Source organism: Gopherus evgoodei, chromosome 20 (genome assembly GCF_007399415.2).
Source record: "Gopherus evgoodei ecotype Sinaloan lineage chromosome 20, rGopEvg1_v1.p, whole genome shotgun sequence".
Lineage (NCBI taxonomy): Eukaryota > Metazoa > Chordata > Testudines > Testudinidae > Gopherus > Gopherus evgoodei.
In genome coordinates this window covers 12,176,124-12,196,263 of record NC_044341.1, presented here as the reverse complement: position 1 = coordinate 12,196,263, position 20,140 = coordinate 12,176,124, and the positions used below count along the sequence as shown (strand labels likewise).

General features: G+C 45.0%; 1 protein-coding gene across 2 annotated transcripts; it reads left to right on the top strand.

Annotated features, from left to right (window-relative positions):
* Window positions 1-4,357: 4,357 nt before the first annotated feature.
* On the top strand, window positions 4,358-19,484 carry TRNAU1AP (tRNA selenocysteine 1 associated protein 1). 2 transcript variants are annotated; one of them, XM_030538908.1, is made up of 9 exons: window positions 4,358-4,458; window positions 7,151-7,248; window positions 8,396-8,495; window positions 9,664-9,716; window positions 11,319-11,450; window positions 13,550-13,669; window positions 15,705-15,867; window positions 16,437-16,470; window positions 18,983-19,484. In XM_030538908.1, exons 1-9 carry the CDS (start codon window positions 4,432-4,434, stop codon window positions 19,117-19,119), a joined length of 864 nt encoding a protein of 287 aa, XP_030394768.1. In that variant the 5' UTR covers window positions 4,358-4,431; the 3' UTR covers window positions 19,120-19,484. The 2 variants fall into 2 exon arrangements, with proteins under 2 accessions (XP_030394768.1, XP_030394766.1); XM_030538906.1 differs by lacking the exon at window positions 4,358-4,458 and adding an exon at window positions 6,932-7,025.
* The last annotated feature ends 656 nt before the right edge of the window (window positions 19,485-20,140 follow it).

The window sequence follows — 20,140 nt, the reverse complement described above, 5'->3', positions numbered from 1 at the left end:
TTCCAGGGATAGTGGTTTCTCCAGCTGAGATAATCAAGGAGAAGAGTGTGGGGGAAGCTTGCCTTTTGCTCTCCATGCTGTACCTGTTCTGTTGCCAGCAGCTGGGAGTGGACAACAGGGGATGGACCACTAGATGATTATCTGTTCTGTTCATTCCCTCTGAAGCATGTGGCATTGGCCACTGTCAGAAGACAGGACATTGGGCTAAATGAACCTTTGGGCTAACCCAGTATGGCCGTTCTTATGTTCTTAGAGGACATCAGACCCCACGGCTATCAAAACAGCACCATTCTTAAGCACTAAATTTACACCATGAAATTTTTAAAAATTACTAAATAGGCGGCCATATTCTCGACAGTACCAGTCTTGCAAACAATCATGATTTTATCATCTTCCACTATATGCAGCTTTTATTAAAGTCCCAGTTCCTGGAGTCTTGTGAATATATGAGAATCTCAGCTTTCATTTAAAAACAACAGAAGTTTCTGGTCCTCATGGTTGAGGAGAAAAGCTGGAAAACGCGATCCGTATGCACCATAAAAACTCAAAAACCAAAAAGCAAATGGGAAGAACGCAGAATGATTTTTTTAATTTCTTTTTTAAGACAAAATAGTAATTTTTAGAAGGCTGACATGATTTTTGAACACTTGGGGATGGCAATACTGCAGTCTGATGTTATAGGGCCAAGTCTTGCCTAACTCAGAGCTTATGGAATTTCTTTAGCCCACTGCAAAATCCTGCTAACTCAAGTGGGGCTGGAAATTCATTAAGTTTTAACTTGCAAGGGAAACTAGAACGGACAGTTACTTTCTGTCCCTATAGGTTTCATGCACCACCACCATGCTGTTGTCTAGATTGACGATGCTCCAGAGAAACGGTTAAGTAAATATTTAAACACATTGCTTTTCAGCACCTTTTAAAAAATTCACTCACAAAAACGTTTGCCGAGGAGGTTTGTTCACATTAGGTTATGAAGACACCCAACCTCGTTTGTTAGTTACACAAGCTTGTGCTGCCCTCTCTGGTTCTGGCAGGAACAGAGCTGGCAACAAACCCTCAGCTAGGATTATTGATGTCCATGTAGTTCTGCTTTATTCTGAATGGGAGAGATCTAGCAACACTTACTCTCTGGAAACAGAACTGGAACATCTGCCTCTCTCCTGCTATCAGTCTGAGGCTTGTATTACACAGAAAGAGGGTTCAGAGGTTTGATCTATTACAGCTAATACTGCACACCTGTCTGTCCATTGTAGATATGGAGTTTACAAAGCACACAGAGAGATGAGGGGCCTCATTTGGTTCTGGTGTAAGCAGGCTTATCTCCCATTGACTCCAATGCATCTGGTTTCATCTGGGCTGAATTGGGTCCCACATCACAAAACAACCCACATTGCTGGCACCAAATGGCCCCCTTGTTAGCAATCTCAGTGATGAGCCTAAGGAGTGAACTCCCCCTCGCTTGTAGAGAGGGCTGCTCCAGAGCAGAGCCCTGAGGGATGGCGTGGACAAAGCTGGCATTCATGTTGCCCATACTGTGTCTGTTTTGTGCATAAAGATGGGATTTGAGTCTCCAGAGCTGCCAGACTGACTCCTTCATCAGCACTGCAGTTCACAACACCCAGAGGTGCACAACTGCACACTGAAATTTTTTAAATACACCTACGTTTCTTATGTACAGACACACACAACCACACATGCAGAAGGAAAACCATTAAAAAAACTCACACACCTTGGCCACATACAGACAAAAGAGACCAAACACTGATCCTTCAGTGCCCAAAACACAGGCCTCCTTTAAAAAAGAATTCCTTTAACCGTGAGCATGTTGCACGTACTGTATTTAGACAGCTACTAGAGGGAGCCAGGACTTTACCCTGTAAGATCTTCAAGGGAAGGACAGTCCTTTCGTTCTGTATTTGTACAGCACCTGGCACAAGGAGATCCTGGTCTATGACTGGAGCTGTTGGGTGCTACCACAAAATAAAACAACAAGATTACAACCACCCAAAATCTTCTGGGAATTTTGTCACTAAAGCTATCTCAGCGCTGCTATTGCCTGTACCTGAGACCCTGATGGCCAGCTGTCTCATATCCCTCAGGAAATCAATGCAGTGAAGACATTTGCTAGCAAGAACCTGACCTGTGGAGGTACAAACTGGAGAAGAGGGAGAGACCATGCTGTCACTGATCCAGCACTGGTAAGAGGTGACGACCTGAGGGTCTTGGAGACTGAATTCCTTCAGCAGCCACAGAACACATGCAGCAGAAACTGGAGTGCACGCACACACATAATCTCACCAATGTGCTTCATTTCTGACTTAGTGGAACCCACCCCTAGAGAATTCAGCCTCTGTTGCCCATTCAGCCTTTGGCCTTTCTGCTGGGCATACCAACCAGGGGTGGGTTAATTTGTGCCTAGCATGACAGTGATTTTGTAAAGGAGATGCTGGCCCCAGTAGGAACTGGTCTGAGACCCAAAAACTCACTCCAAACAAACAGCTAAATTCCCTCTAAGCTGTGCATCCGTGAAAGCAGGGAGAGGTACCTCTCCCCCGGCCCTGGGCTGCTGCAGTGAGAGAGGGCTAGGGGGAGTCCTTTCTCCCCGCCACAGTTCCGGAGCAGCCTGCACACCAAACTCCTCATCCTCGGCCTCACCCCAGAGCCCTCACCCCCACCCATGCCCAACCCTCTGCCCTAACTCTGAGCCCCCTCCTAAACCCCTCATCCTCACCCCCCATACCCCAAACCTCTGCCCTACCCTGAGCCCCCTCCTGCACCCCAAACCCCCGATCTCTGGCCCCACTCCAGAGCCCTCACCCCCTGCACCTCAACTCTCTGCCCCAGCCCTGAGCCCCCTCCCACACTCCAAACCCCTCGGCCCCACTCCACCACACATCACTTCCATATCGGTGCACGTAACAACATTCATTCCACACATGGAGATAAAAAATTAGAAGGAACATTGCCAAACAGGCCTCTAAAAAGCCTTCAAACCTGGCCAATTTCAGTAACTCCCCCTGTCCTGGAGCATTGCCAGCTTTTGCAAAAAAAGCCTGTAAATGTGACCTGAGCAAACTCTAAAGGCTCAAAAAAAAGAAGGAAAAAAAAAATCACCCGTGAAAATATCATTAGCTTGCAAGCCCTTTGGGGTGTGCACTGTCTTTCTGTTATGTTTTTGCCACACCTAGCATAGTGGACTATTGGTCCATGACAGGGGCTCCTGTGCATTACCCCAAGAGAAATAAATAAAATAAATAAATAAATAAGACAATTCATTGTTTTATATCTCATTATTTTGGAGGGCCTGTCCCATGAATGTTGAATGCTTGAAAGCGTTCAAAATTCATGAGAATTTTTAAAAAATACTAAATACATTCGTTTTATTTGCCTTCTGGTTTCGGAGCCTTTAGGCGCCACTTAGTCATGTCTTGTTCAAGCTTTTCTGCACAATCTTCATGAGGGCTAGAAACGTTTTCTTTTTTAAATGAAAGTGGAGATTCGCAGTAACCTTGTGAATCCAGGAGCTAGGGTTTTAAGAAAAACACCAGATACAGTGAGAGGAGTTGGCGACAACGTAAGTATCACTCTGGTCTGGATTCAAAGTAGTGCCTAGAAGCCACTTGTTGCATATTTCTTTCCCAAGCCAGGCAGGCCGCCTGCCAGCTTATTATTTAATTAACTTTAAAAAATAAACCTCAACCCCTCCTGTCACACTCCCTGCTATTCCTTACCCCGCTCTCTATTCTCTCTGCCTCAGCTAATTCTTCTCCTTCCCCAGTGAAGTCCTAGTGCCTCTGCTCACTTTGTCCTCATTTTTAGTCTAGCTCTTGATGTCCTCTCACCTCTCTGCTCTACCTGCCCCATGCTCCCGGCTGGCCTAGTCTGACTTCTAGTGTCTAGCCCTACTACACAGCCACTGTTACCCTGGCCCCACTATCCCACACTCTGCCCCGGGGCCCTCTGTCCCACCCCCATCTACTCTCCCAGCCCCTCCTACCCCCACATCACATCCCAGATACTCCTGTCCCCATCCTATCCTCTGCCCCATCCCCCAAGCTACCCCAACTCCTCCTGTCCCTACCCCTGCCCCATCCTACCCACACCGCCAGCTCCTCCTGCCCCATCCCCCAAGCTACCCCAACTCCTCCCGCCCCCGCCCCCGCCCCCGCCTGCCCCGGCCCGGGCCCGCATCCCCCGCGCTGCCGTCGCTCCTCCCGCCGGCAGGGCCCGCTGTGGGCGGCTCGGGGCCCCGCCTGCCGGCGGCTCCGCTCTCTGGCCGGCCGGGCCCCGCGGGAGGAGGCGGCGGGGAAGCGCGGCGGCCGAGCGGGCTCCGGAGAGACCGTGAGGCGGCGCCGGCGGAAGCGTCGGCGGGGCCGAGCGGGCAGCCGGAGCCGCGGCCCCCCGAGCCCGCCCGGGGCCTGCGGGAGCAGCATGGCCGCCAGCCTGTGGATGGGGGACGTGAGTGCGGGGCGGCCGGGCTGCGGCGCGGGCCGCCGGGGGCGGGGCTCGGGCAGGGCCGGGGGTGGGGCCGGGAGGGTGTGCGGGCGCCACGCGCGGGCCGGGCCGGGCCCCATGCCGCGTCACGCCACGGACACTCGCGCCGTGTCCATCGCCCCGCACGCTGCCCTGCCAGCCCCGGGTCCGCGCGCACAGGCAGGGACACCCCACGGACCCAGCGCCAGCTCCTGTCTCTAGATCCCCCACGGACACGGGTCCAGCCCTGCCCCATTGCCCCACGGACACAGCGCCAGCCCCTGTCTCTAGATCCCCCACGGACACGGGTCCAGCCCTGCCCCATTGCCCCACGGACCCAGCGCCAGCTCCTGTCTCTAGATCCTCCACGGACACGGGTCCAGCCCTGCCCCATTGCCCCACGGACACAGCGCCAGCCCCTGTCTCTAGATCCTCCACGGACACGGGTCCAGCCCCTATCTCTAGATCCCCCACGGACACGGGTCCAGCCCTGCCCCATTGCCCCACGGACCCAGCGCCAGCCCCTGTCTCTAGATCCCCCACGGACACGGGTCCAGCCCTGCCCCATTGCCCCACGGACACAGCGCCAGCCCTGCCCCAGTGCCCCACGGACACAGCACCAGCCCTGCCCCATTGCCCCACGGACCCAGCGCCAGCCCCTGTCTCTAGATCCCCCACGGACACGGGTCCAGCCCTGCCCCAGTGCCTCACGGACACAGCGCCAGCCCCTGTCTCTAGATCCCCCACGGACACGGGTCCAGCCCTGCCCCAGTGCCCCACGGACACGGCACCAGCCCCTGTCTCTAGATCCCCCACGGACACGGGTCCAGCCCTGCCCCAGTGCCCCACGGACACGGCACCAGCCCCTGTCTCTAGATCCCCCACGGACACGGGTCCAGCCCTGCCCCAGTGCCCCACGGACACGGCACCAGCCCCTGTCTCTAGATCCCCCACAGACACGGTCCAGCCCTGCCCCATTGCCCCATGGACATGGGTCCAGCCCTGCCCCATTGCCCCACAGACACAGCACCAGCCCCTATCTCTAGATCCCCCACGGACATGGGTCCAGCCCTGCCCCAGTGCCCCAGCGCCACCCCCACCTCTGTGTCCCCCACAGACACGGGTCCAGCCCTGCCCCAGTGCCCCACAGACACAGCACCAGCCCCTATCTCTAGATCCCCCACAGACACGGGTCCAGCCCTGCCCCATTGTCCCACGGACACAGCACCAGCCCTGCCCCATTGCCCCACAGACACAGTGCCAGCCCTTAAACCCCCCACACCTGCTTGCAGTGTCACCCTCTATCTCTATATCCCCCACATGTGCCATGCCATCCCTACTCTGCTAGCTCGCAGACAGTGCCAGCCTCCCCTCCCCTCCCCTACGAGCGGCATCCGGCCACATTGCCCCCACAGACACAGTGCCAGCCCTGCCCCATTGCCCCCACAGATACAGTGACAGTCCTGCCTGTTACACCCTCATGCTGCCACCCATGTAGCCCCCACAGACACAGCGCCGGCCCTGCCCCATTGCCCCCACAGACACAGTGACAGTCCTGCCTGTTACACCCTCATGCTGCCACCCATGTAGCCCCCACAGACACAGCGCCGGCCCTGCCCCATTGCCCCCACAGACACAGTGACAGTCCTGCCTGTTACACCCTCATGCTGCCACCCATGTAGCCCCCACAGATACAGCGCCAGCCCTGCTCCATTGCGCCAGACACAGGGCTGCCCCCACCTCTATATCCACCACAGACACAGCGTCAGCCCTGCCCCATTGCTGACACAGCGCCAGCCCCTACCTCTGTATCCCCTACAGACACAGCTCCAGCTCTGCCCATTACATCCTCATGCTGCTGCCCATGTAGCCCCCCCACAGACACAAGGCTAGCCTTGCCCCATTGCCCCCACAGACACAGTGCTAGCCCTGCTTGTTACACCCTCATGCTGCCACCATGTATCACCCCACATCTGCAGTGCCACCCCTACCTCTATATCCCACCCCCAGACAGAGTGCCAGCCCTGCCCAGTACACCCCTGTGCTGCCGCCCCTGTAGCCCCCACAGGCTCAGTGCTACCCCAACTTCATCCTGCACCCTGTACATCCCCCACATACACTACAACCTCTATATCTCTGACCCCCCACAGATACAGTGCCACCCATGCTCTCCCCAATATGTGCCCCTTAACCCTACAGATAGTCTCACCCCTACCTTCCACACAAGTATAGTGCCACCCCCACAGATAGTGCTACTCTCTACCCCATTACACCTGTAGATAGTGTCACTTCTTACCTTCCTTGAATATGCTGTCATCCCTCTAACCCCCCCATACAGCGCTTCATCCTATGCAAGGTTTATTCCTAAATACCTCTTCCCCGTGGTTGTTCCTTCTCTGAAAGGCCTCTGTGTCCCTAAACCTTCATTCCTCAGTTCCCCAATTGTTCTGTTTTGCAGACCATCTTGTTGAGACTGGCTCTGTGCACACTTGCTGGTTTATGGGTGTGGGGTTTTGGCCCATGCTGTCGGTGATGCTGACCCTTCTAAACAGGTCTTACTGCCTTTTTTAAGTGTATAGGGAAAGTACTTCTCCAGGAGGTTTAACTGGTATGGGTGACACTGAAGTGTGTGTAATTCCCCCAACTCCTCAAACTAACCTCAACCTTCTCTTTATAGCTGGAGCCATACATGGATGAGAACTTCGTTTCAAGAGCCTTTGCCACCATGGGAGAACTTGTTCTGAGTGTAAAAATCATCCGAAATAGATTGACAGGGTAATCATTTATGTTTACTATCAGTTCATTTTAATAATATATTCTTGCATTTAGATTATCCCTTTACAAACCACAGGCCTCATTGTGGCCTTGTCTATGCTAGCATTGTTCTCCTTTGCATTTCCCACCATTGCTACCAACAATGCAGCTACGCTGGTAAGAACCGTGGAAGAGGCTGGTATTTGAATAGGGTTAGGCACCAATCCTGTATTGCATTTGCATGGACTTCTGTGCCCAAATAGAGCACCGCTGAAGGTAGTGAGTGCCAGGCAGGCACCGCAATCCACCCCACCGGCACACTACACAGTAAAGGATGAAGGCCTAATGTGATTGGGTAGCTAAAATGCTAGTGAACAGTCTACACTAGTGCTACCACTAGTGGAGCTGCGCCAGTGTTAGCAAAGGTGGGAAATATAAAGAAAATACATATAGTTTAGTCACAGTCTTCTTGGCTCTTTTGATCTCTCTTATAAAGATTAGAATGAGACTAGTGGATGCAGATTAAAATAAAGTCTCAGCCTTGTGTAGCTTTGCTTGCAAGTAATTTAAGTCCAACATTTAAAACTGTTAGACTCTAGTAGGGAAGTTTGTATTGGTTCTTTTATCTGTTTATTTAGGAAGTTTTAACAAGTTCTCAGATCCTTGCCATGTCAATATCGGAAACAAAACAATCATCACAATGGCTGACTTTTGTTTAAAGAGACATTGCACAGGAATATAGTCATCAGATCTTTCTGTTTAACAGGGTGTTACCATATTACAAAGTGAGCATCAGGAAATTGGTGTTTTATTAAATGAATAAGTACAAACATGGGGAGAAAAATAAGTATGATTTTTGTGGGGTTTGTACTAAATTTATTATTTCTCCCTTCCCCCTTCACCTTGCTGACTCTGTAACTGGAGTATACAGCTGACATGGCCTTGTGGGCTGTGACTTCACTGGAGATCATTTGCTGCTTAGTCCCTCCTCTATGCAAGCTGAAGTTAACATTTTGAAAATGTTCTCATTTCAAAATGGTCATTATAGGAAATTCCTCACCCTCTCTGCATCCTTCAGAGAATCATAAGTATTGCACTTTTGCCCAGATGAATTCTAAATTTTATAATCTTAAAACTCTCTCTCTCTCTCCCTTCCCCCTGTATTCAGAATTCCAGCAGGGTACTGCTTTGTAGAATTTGCAGATCTGGCTACTGCAGAGAAGTGTTTACACAAAATCAATGGAAAACCGCTTCCTGGTGCCACACCAGTAAGTAAACCAAATTACTTACTAGAGGAGCAGGAATGGGAGGGATGGAGAAAAGGGATCCACAATAATTAGGAACTGAGATAAGCAGAATAAACAGCAAATTGTGAGTCCTTGTTTTCTTTAGGATCTTATCAGTATGAAATTACTAACATTCTTTATAGCAAAGTCTCTGGAAGGGTTTCATTAATTTTTAAGACATACACCTATTTCGGGGTGAATGGATGAATAAAACTTGGGTAGCAGCAGATATTTGCATTTGTGAATTTCTGATCCTTTGCAATATTGTGAAAGCTGACAGATGAAAAACCAGGCAACAGGAAGGAAAAAGCAGGCTACATATTCCTACCCGCCATGCTACCCTGTGTAACCTGTTACCAGCTAAATACTAGCTGATTATTTTGCACAGATTATGATATCTTTGTGGGTTGAAATGGAGCTGAGATTTCACTGAGTTTTGAATAACTTCGGTTTGCCAAGAGAAGCATGAAGTTCAAGCCTCACATCATTCTTGTCTTTAGCAAGAAAAGTTACTCAAATCCAGCTACACAGGAAATGCACATCAAAACTACACAAGCAATCTAAAATACAGAGTAAAGTATCAATAAAGTTAAGTATCTAGAAATGTTGTTATGATTGAGGATTTGGTTTCCAGAGTGTCAGATTCTACTTGGTTAACATTCCTGTAAATTACAATTCTCTACATTTGTATTCTGTATTTTATTTAAAAACACCAAAATGTGGAAGGTCTCATTCAATGGTGATTGTTGGTACTTTTGTTTTCTCTTCTCTCTGGAGATGTGAAAATGGAAGACCCTGGTGTGTCTCCCAGTCTTCTGCTAGCCTTTTAGAATACTTTTGTAGTAAAGACAGCCAGAATCTTGTGAGGTGAGCAAGCAAGACCTCCTGACCTGGGGGCAGATCCTCAGCTGGTGTAAATTGTCATAGCTCCATTGAAGTCAGTTTACACTGTCTAAGGACTTGCACTCTAATGCGTTAGCCTGCAGACCTGCCAGTGTTAAGCATTTAACACTTGCCATTATTAAGAAAATGGTTTAAAATTAGCCTGTTATAACTCACTTTTATTTTTTCTAATTATGATTATAAAAATGTTCTAAAGTGAACCCACATGGTTTTACATATTGTCAGTTTCTGTTTATCCTTGTTGCAGTCAAAGCGATTTAAACTGAACTACGCAACATATGGAAAACAGCCTGATAACAGGTAAGTGTTTAGTATTCAAACATTGTCCTTGTTTGTTTGTGAGCTCCCTTGCAAAAGAGTATTCAGAGAGTGCAATCCATACATTCAGTATTGCTGGACCAGATCAGCTCCTAGCAGTACAGAGTAGGGGAATTTTAACTAGAAGCATACAATTTAAATCTTAATTGCCATTTGGGGTGGACAGTGCCAGGCAACAAACCAATAACTAAGAAACTGGACTGCTTTAAAGTGTAATTACATACAGTGCCTTGCCTTAGCACCTTCCATGCATCTCAAGGTGATTCACATAATAAAAATATGTATGTATTGTTTATATAATGTCATAAATGTGTCTGTACTTGGCAAAATAAAGACAGAATGCCTGCCCAGAAGAGTTCACACAACTAAAATTGAGAACAATACAGGGAGGGTTTGAGGTACATATGTACAAGATTGACAATAATATGGTTGCTTAGATGACTGATATTTGCATCTTAGGGGTTACATTTTTATTTTTAGAATGATTCATAAGCCTCTTTGAAGAAGTGCATTTTGAGGAGGGACTCAAAGGTGAGGGTCAAAGCTGGCAGATGGGGTCAGAGAGGGGGTTCCAGCCGTATAACAACAATTGTGTGCTTAATTCTTGCAGTCGCCCTATGTGTTAGGTATTAGCCTTATGTTACAGATGGGTAGCCTGAATTACAAAGAGATTAAGTGTCTTGCCCAAGGACATGCAATAAGTCTGTGGCAGTCAGAAGAACTGGCTCTCTTCACTCTGTTCTATGCTTTGAGCCACTTGTAGGCTTTCTAACTTATAAAGAATTTTTAAATTGTACTTATTCCAAACCTTACATCCATCCATGTGGAAGGATGAGAAGGAAAGAAAAGGTGTCTTTTATCTCCAGGAATTTATGCTGTGCCATATTATTTAAGAATTCCAAGAGTCAAAACATGGCCCCAGTCCTGCAAGCACGGATATATGTACTTAACTTTAAACACAAGTAGTCTACTGACTTCAGTTGCACTACACGTGTGCTTAAACGTTTGCAGCATCAGCGCCTATAATTGATAGATTAAAAGTCAGTACATTGGAAACTAGCAAATCTACAAATGAGCTATTACCCAAAAATGGGTAATGGTGGTTTGAAAATCTGAAGCAATACATGTGCCAAATGTTATTTTGAAGGAATTAAACCACAAATCTGTTTTTAAAAAATGGTTTTACAATACCGAATATGAAGAGAAATTAAACCTATATTCACTGAATTTTCTTTTCATTTCTTGGAGGGTATAAATGGTCTCTTGCAGTGTTGGAAACACATAGACACTGCCATGAACTAGGGTATGTGGAAAAAGTGAAGTGGAAGAGCCATCTGGTTTTACTGCTCCAATTGAGTAGGAAAATACAAGCAGCATAAGCAGTGGAAATTGTTTTTAATGTTTATTATGTAAATTACCAATAACATAGATAAAGGCTTTTAAAAATAATATTGGTATCTCCATAGTGCCTTTAACGCATGCCACTTAATAATCAGATGTTTTGGATAGCTTTCTGTTCTTGTTCATATCACACTATTTGTTTTATTGCTATTCATAAAATGTACTCTTTATTGACTCCTTTAGTCCAGAATACTCACTCTTTGTGGGAGATCTGACCCCTGATGTGGATGATGGCATGTTATATGAGTTTTTTGTTAAAGTTTATCCATCATGTAGAGGTGGCAAAGTTGTTTTGGACCAGACTGGAGTTTCCAAGTAAGTTTTCCTTATGCCTTTCTCTCTCTTGCTTCATATGTTGTGAAGAAAATGGGCCATCTGTAACCTCGTAGACTTTGCCTCTGTCCAAAGGCAATGAGGGAAAAGGAGTAGTTGTATTAGTTTTGCTTGGGACTTAACAAACCAGATCACAAGACTGAATTGTCTATATTAAACATTCAGTATGTCTGTTTTCTGCTATTCACAATACCATACTTTTGCTACTCTGTATTAGATCTGTGTGTATTTTTATTAAAAATGTTTTATTGCCTGTTAGGAGATTTTCAAAAGCACTAAGTGATTTATGAACACCAGTCCCTTTTGACTTCCAGTGTGAATTGGGCTCCTAAATTCTGTAGATACTTTTGAAAATCTGCCCTGATTATGATGGTTTTGGATGTTTTAGATGTTATAGAAGCCAGATACCAAACAAAACTATGATTCACAGTCTAAATATGCTGTAGCTTAACCCTCATTTTCAGATTCTGGAAATGACCCAATCAAAACTAGAAATCTGAAGTCTGCCCTCTCGATATGATTAAATAGGCATCCTAAATGCATCATTTTCCTTTCTGTTGTATCTTCTCAATAAAAGGGTTCTTTGCTCAGCAGTCAAATTTAAAAACAGAATATGGCACTGGGGCAAGGTGAGTGTCCTGGTTTTATGTCTGGCGAAGAGTGCTCTGGTCAGATTCTTTTAAGCTGTAAACTCCCTCCCCCCCCTTCTCCAAGAAGGCCTGAACAACACCCAGAATTGGAGTGGTTTTATATTAAAGATGTGATTTTTTTTTAACTGATTTAGTTGATCAGTGCAACTTTTTGTGCGTATACTTAAATCAATTTTAAACGTGACTTATATTGATTTAGTTTGCCCCTGTAACATTGCGGGAGCAAACTAAACTGATACCTGTTGAAAACGGGTTATAACTGTCTCTGCAGAGGTGCTTGCTCTGGCTTAATTAATTAGCCCAGGCTTTCTTTCCCTTCCAGCATCCTCTCTTCACCTGGATAGACTCTCTTTTCCTCTCACTCCTAAGGCCTTGATCTTTCTGCCATGTCCAGAGAGGCAGCCCAGCCCAGCCCACCCCTGCAAGATGGTACTAAGTCGTGTGCTGCTGAATTACCTCTGACTCACGACAGCCTCTAGATCCCACTCAAAAGCCTTGTCTACTCTAAGAAAATGTTCTAAACGTTTTCTGCTGTTGCCAATTCTGGTTCAGCTTTGCTGGTGTTAGTGACATTGGAAGGCCTTGTGTTGAAGGGCAGCTGGCTGCGTGCCACTGTTGTTCAAGTGAGGCTGCCCAGAGCAGATATAATTAATATGTCCAGTGTGGCTAATGCTGGCAGAGCAGCGCAGGTGTTAGCAACAACAAGAAACTTCGTAGAAAAGTTCCCAAGTGTAGATGGGCTCTGACTGTGAAGTCTGTCTTAATCCATCCTGTAGAAAAGCAAACTCTTTGCATCACATTAGGGCCAGCTTTAGACACAAGTGATGCCCGTGGCTGCTTATTAACTCTGCACTGACTGAAAAGCTATACAGGCTGGCTTCGATTCCGCCTTTCCTGTACTGCTGCCAGATGGGGAAGAAACTTCTGGTCTGATTCTTTCTTCTCCCTCTTCCCTTCATCTCCATAGCTTGAGGTCACACAAATCAAAAGCCTGGTTCTTCTTCCCAATGTCTATACAGGTGCCTAAGAACTTTGAGCGGTACCTATCTTTCATCTTCTCACTTGCACCACACCCCGTCCACGCGTTTAGCTCCAACACATCTCATGCCAGTTCCACAAAGGTCCCCAAAAATCCAGTGGTACAAGATGTATATTATTGTTCTGATGCCTTTGAAAACACTGCAAATAGTAGAAAGTCACTGGAATAGGGAATCAATTAATCCCTGCTAAAAAAAAAAAAAAAAAAAAAAAAAAAAAAAGATGGAAAGGCTTTCACTTTTGTGTTGACATTTCACTAGCGAAGTATTCTCCCAAGTCCATGTTTTATTAGTTCTAGAGTATTCCTAAACCCATGTGGGTTTGTCTTAAACATCTGAAAATGGAATGTCTTTTGCTTTAGTGTGATACAAACCATTCCATGTCTTTCTGCAGAGGTTATGGGTTTGTGAAATTCACGGACGAGCTGGAACAGAAAAGAGCTCTGACAGAATGCCAAGGGGCTGTGGGATTGGGCTCTAAACCCATACGCTTGAGTGTGGCCATACCAAAAGCGTAAGTATGGGAGCAGATGAGTGTTTTGTAATAATTATCTTTCCTGTTCACAGTTCATATTCATATTTAGCAGCTGATAACAGAGCAAAATCTCAGTAGTTTAAATTGCATAAGACTTTCTGATTTTGTAAATAATTTTCAAAATCTGTTTTTAAAATCAAATGTAAAGATCAATTTCAGTTAAAATGAATTATGTGAATGTTGAAACTGGAGTTACTGTATTGAAGTTCATTAAACATTGATTTGGACTGTTTGACTTTTTTATTGATGTGTCTTATAGTGGTGAAAATCGTATACAATAAAGAGAACTGATCTTTTCATACCTGTTTGATTTTTGCTGCATATCTACACATAGGAGGATACTGTCAGGAAGTTTAGGCCTAAAATTTATAGTCTGCATTTCAGAAGAATATGTCTTAAACTTAATATGAATAGGGAGATCTGGTATTTTTACTCTTTGAAAAGTTTGTGGTTTGGATTTAAACATTCCCCTACAGATCTACCAAGCCAAAATTTATTTATTTATTTTTTAGGCATCCATCCAGTGCTTTCAGTGCCTATCCCACACCATAAAATCACAAAACAAACAAGGGAATGCCCATAATTGTCTCAGATAGCCACATTATACTAGCATATGAGAATCCCCCGTCCCAAAAATGACATTGACCAGAAACATTGGAAATAAAGATTAATCTGACAAAAAAATGACCAGCCTCATTTCTTTGTCCAGCCTGAGTGAAGTGCAAAAATTAAACCAAGACTAAATGTTACATTTTCAAAACTCTGTTTTAATCATGTACTTCAGTAAGAAATTCAGGTTTGTTTCTTTCTGAAATAATTTTTTTTGACCTGGCAATGTCCCTTTACTTTAAAATAGGACATGGTCTAACCTTGCTCATTTGACTTGTAGGTAACCAAAGTGTGGTGTCTTTTGTAATCCCATACCACTGTTCAGCAGGTATTAAACTCTTTGGGGTAGGGACCATCTTTGTACAGCACTTAGCACAATGGGATTCTGGTCCATGATTAAGGCTCCTTGGCATTATGGTAATACAAATAATAAATAATTGCTCCCTGGTCAATTTTTCAATGTCCCCAGAACTCTTGGGTGGGAACAGGGTTGTCCTGTAGTGTTAAGATTTTGTTTGCTCTTTATTCTAGCACTCTTTAATTTCTTAATTAAGGGTATTTTCATATGTGAAATAATGTTTTCATTTTTAAGGGATATTTGCCCTCTCCTTTCTGCCCCCATCGTTTATTTCAAACCATATTAATCAGGAACCTGTACCCTGAAAGCATTGCCAATGTATGGAAAACAAAGGGAATTTGACATATTCACAGACCATTTGAAAACTAAAATTTTTCATTTTTATGGCCCTTTTCAACCCAAAGTACTTCATAAACAGTATGCATATCACAGCACAGAACTGCACCCACCTCTGAGAGGAAGGAGGCAACCATCACACAGCCTGCTGCATACTAGTAGTGAGGGGAAGTTTTGTCGCAGACCAGTGTATACTACTATTCTTTTGCAAAACTCTTAGGGTTCTTCAGCACCCACATACAGAAAAAGGAGCCCCTGTTTTTAAAACCCAGAACCACCCCCTAAACCCTTCCGTACACTACACAGTACTCAATGTATCCCTACTTCATCAGCTGGATGAAGGGATGAATCCTCCCTGCGGGGATTTGAGTCCTGGGTTCCAGTGACTAGGTATTCCAGACGTGATGCTCGCAATTCTCAGCTATTCCCTCTCCTACTCTCTAAAATTGTGCTACATGAATCCAGTAGTAAGAAAGCAAAGTGTTCTAATAATTAAAATAATAGTGGGGGCAGGAGTGGGGATGGAAAGTCAACCAGTCCCTCCTACAAATGTCTGAGGATGGAAAAACAAACAAACAAAACATCATCAACAAAAGGTGCCCCTGCGGTCCACAGTATTGGAAGATGTTGTAGATCAAATTATGTCACTCGTCTGTTTTTTTCCTTAAATCTTCATGGTTTGTAACATCTTTCTTTTTATATTTTTTAAAGTAACCGTGTGAAGACGGTGGAGTACAATCAGATGTACAACTATAATTATAACCAGTATTACCAACAATATCAGAACTACTATGCCCAGTGGGGATACGACCAGAACACAGGCAGTTATAGCTACAGCTATCCCCAGTATGGATACACACAGAGCACCATGCAGGTAGGGCCGTGGCACTAATTTTTTATATTTCAATAATCTCTCATCACAAAAGATCCCAAAGCATTTTACAAACAGGAGAGTGACACCTGTTTTCCTGGGTCCTTGATCTTCCTGCCACATAAGGAAGCAAAGCCACCTAGGAAACAGCTGACTGGTATTGTGCCTGCTGCTTTATCTTTATGCTGGGTAAAGGAGTCAGAGCTGTATACAGGGACACTTGAAGCCCCAGTTGTGGCTGGGGGGAAGGATACCCCTGGTATAGGCATTGTGGATGACAGCCATAAGGCTGCCTTTCAGGGATCCCACCACAAGCCCTGGTGTATGGTGTGTGCCAGGAGCAAGGCCTCTGTGTGCAGGACTGCAGGGATTCCAGGAAGGGCTGCATCTTTTAGACCTACCCAGAATCTCCGTGCCTGCTAGGGCTGGACCCCAGGGCTTGGGTACTAAGGATTCTGCTTTAATCAGCCCCTCTGTGAGCGTCCTAGTGGTGGCGGCAGTAGTAAGCAGGTGATGTTTTCAGACACAGTTATGTATTTGTTCCCCTGAAGATATTTTTCTTGCCCTTGCAGACATATGAAGAAGTTGGTGAGGATGCATTGGAAGGTACGTGTCTTTATTTTAAATCTGCATTGCAACTGGCTGTTTTCATTATATTGATACAGAGTTTTCATGGATTGGCATTTCACGTCTGTATTTTTGAATGAATTTGGGGTTCATGAAAGTTTCAGATTGGTAGTGTGGACAGGTACTGTGCAGATTTCCCTAAGAAGTCCCTTTCTCTGCACCCTTATTCCAAACTTACTGTTCCAGTCTTGAGCCTTCCCGGGGCACAGACTAATTGTCTTCGCTAGCATTGAGAGGATTGTATGGAATAGTGCTTATACCCTTCCACCCTTGAAAATATGAACTTAAATCATGTGCAGATCAAAAGATGTTGTCCTTCCTTTAATAAATCTTCTCTGTTATAAAACCATCCCAGCTGTGTATTCTGTTTGTTCAGGGTATCACTATCCTTTCATATTTAATCAGGAAGCAGCAACAATTTTTGTGTGGTGTTCACTCTAATAGTCATGTGCTGAGTGTGCAACTTATAGGATGTCTCCCTCTTTTAAATGTAAAGGATCTGGCTGCTTGACTTTTTTATTTTTTTATGTATACAAGGGTCTATATGAGTATGACATCACTTAACTGGAAAGCCCTCTTTGTTTCTAAATATATTTCATAATATAAGATAATTCCTCTCCTCTGATATTGATACAGCAAAGCACCAATTAGAGTACCTCTGTTGTGGGGGGTTTTCTTGCTGACTAAACTTGCCCTGTATTTAGATGTTGAATTTTATACAAAACGCATAAATATATTATCTAATAATATTTTTAAATATTCCTCACGTTATCTATTCATGTCTGATCTGATTAAAATGCAGCATTATTACAATCGAATTTTTACACTTCTATGGTCTGTTTTTTCTTTTTTTCCATTTCAATGGACCAATCAATTTCACTTCATTCTCTGACTCATGCACTTTGCTGGCGCTTGTGCTAACCTGATAACGTAATCTTTGGGTTGCATATGTGACAGGGGCATATTAAATCCAGTTAGTTGGGTTTTTTAGAGTGGAAATATTTCTGGGATTTTTTAATTTGTTTTTTGCCAGTCCCAAGTACACGGCTGACTCAACCTCACAGGTCCCTTTAAAGTTTACATTTTTTGTAGTAATAGAATGTCAGCACATTACGCTTTGCTGTTCAATTTCAAAGTGCGTTACAAACATTTTCTCTAAATGTAAAATAGGGGCCCTGTTCAGACCTACCTCACAGGGGTGTTGTGCCACTTGCTCGGTTCATGATGAATTTAATGAAATAAATACTACTGGGAATTGTGTGATTTTAGGAGACTTTAATTTCCCAGCTATAAATTGGAGGACAAGTACTACTAATAATCATAAGGCCCAAGGATGTGATAACTGACAGATTTCTTTACTTAAATAGTCACGAACCAACAAGAAGTGATGCCATTTTAGCTTTAGTTTTGGTAAGCATCGAGGACCTGATAGAAGAACAGGTTGTAGACGTGATTGGTTTGAGTGATCACGAACCGGGCTCCGTGTTTGTCACGGAGGTGGCAGAAGTCACAGATTCCGTGACTTTCTGAGACCTCTCTGACTTCTGCAGCGGCCAGTGTTGCTGACCCCAGAGCCGCTGAGCAGCTGGCCCTGGGGACAGCCACACCGACCGCTGCTGGAGCAGCTCTGCAGCCAGCCGTACCAGCCACTTCTGGAGCAGCCCTGACCCCAGGGCCAGCCACACCTGCCGCTGAATACAATTAAAGAACCACATTCCTTCAGAAGTCTAGGAGAGTTTGGATATAAACTGGCCATCAGCAAGTGTAGACTTGAAATTAGACTAACGCTTCTAACCATCAGAAGAGTGAAGTTCTGGAACAGCCTTCAAAGGAAAGTAGTGGGGAACAAAAAACTGACTTGTTTCAAGACTTGTTTATGAAGGGGATGGTATAATGAGGTTACCTGCAATGACATATGGTCCATCCACAACAGCTATTAGCAAATACCTCCAGTGGCTAGAGATGGGACACTAGATGGGAGGGTTCAGAGAATTCTTTCCCAGGTTTCCGGCTGGTGGGTCTCGCCCACATGCTCAGGGTCTAACTGATTAACATACTTTGGGTCAGGAAGGAATTTTCCCGTGGTCAGATTGACAGAGACCCTAGGGGGTTTTTTGCCTTCAGCAGCAGCATGGGTCACTTTATGGTTTGCAATAGAGTAAATGGTGGATTCTCTGTAATTTTATCTTTAAATCAAGATTTGAGGACTTCAGTAACTCAGCCAGAAGTTATGGGTCTATTACAGGAGTAGGTGGGTGAAGTTCTGTGGTCTGTGATGTGAAGGAGGTCAGAGTAAATGATCATGACAGTTTCTTCTGTCATTAAAGTATGTGACTGTGAAGCATTTTCAGATGCTCAGGTCGAAAGTTCTCTTGCAAGTGCCAGGAATGTATAGTGAACCTCTGCATTTGTTTCAATACAATTCATGTTAGTTATTTGTAAGCAAAATTTGTATGTGACCCATTGATGCCTTGTTTCTTTTCTCTTTTAGATCCAATGCCTCAGATGGACGTGACAGAAGCAAACAAACAGTTTATGGAACAGAGTGAAGAACTCTATGATGCCTTGATGGACTGTCACTGGCAGCCTTTGGACACTGTCTCTTCAGAGATTCCAGCCATGTTATAGCCTCATTGCAGAGGCATTGTCTCTACACAACAAGCCAGCGGGCACCAGACTCCTACGCTGCCCTTGGAACCTGCAGTAGTGAAGGGATGGCCCCTCTTCCACCCAGGTCTCGGACTCAAAGTACAGGGAGACTGTGGCATTTCCTGTACACAATGAGTATTGGAGGAGCATCGTGGTAGCTTTTATTCATGGTGAAAATTAGAACTGCAACAGTTTTATTCCTTTGGTCTCGAAATGAACTCTTAATACTTCTTGGGGAATTGTAATTTATAAACTTTAAACAAGATGGCACAGGGGAAAGACTCTTCTCCAATATACAATAAAAAAAAATTGGTCTTTTAAGTAAAATTATCCTTTGCATTTTGGACCCTGCTCTTCTCTGTGTTTCTACTCATTTAACTGTCTTATACTCACATGAAACTACTTTCAGTAAATATGTTCTTTAAAAAATCACCATCAATCACCACTCAAACGTCTCAACGACTCAACATGGAATGGGTAAGGTGGCTGTAGATCACAGGGAAAAACATGTAGACAGAGGCTTTTGCTATACTTTATCTATACATCAATGTAGCGCTACCAGGCTTCTGGCACTATGATCTTGAGCAATCTGGACAGGGAGGGTTTTTTAGGAAATGGAGAGGATGAGTAGTAGTATGAAACTATCGTAGGCTCATGCTCTCTACCTAGCCATTAGCACAGTTTTGCTTGCCTAGGTCTTGATGTATGTGTGAGGAATTTCTCCCCCAGTGGTCAGAGGAACAGTTTATAATGTTGCTAACAGCAATCCCATTTAAACGTGGTTCTATCTACAACAGTCCATTGATATGGACAGGCCTTGACGGGCCGTTAAGATTCTAGACTTTACTTTTCCTGTCCTATCTGGGTGAATGTTTTAAAAGTAAAATTTAAAATAATCAGAAACGGGTCAGAACAATGTAATTAAATATATTGTGTAACTTCCAAGGTGCCACTCACATGAAAGACAGTTTTCTAATTGCTGTTGTATATGCTGGATGGG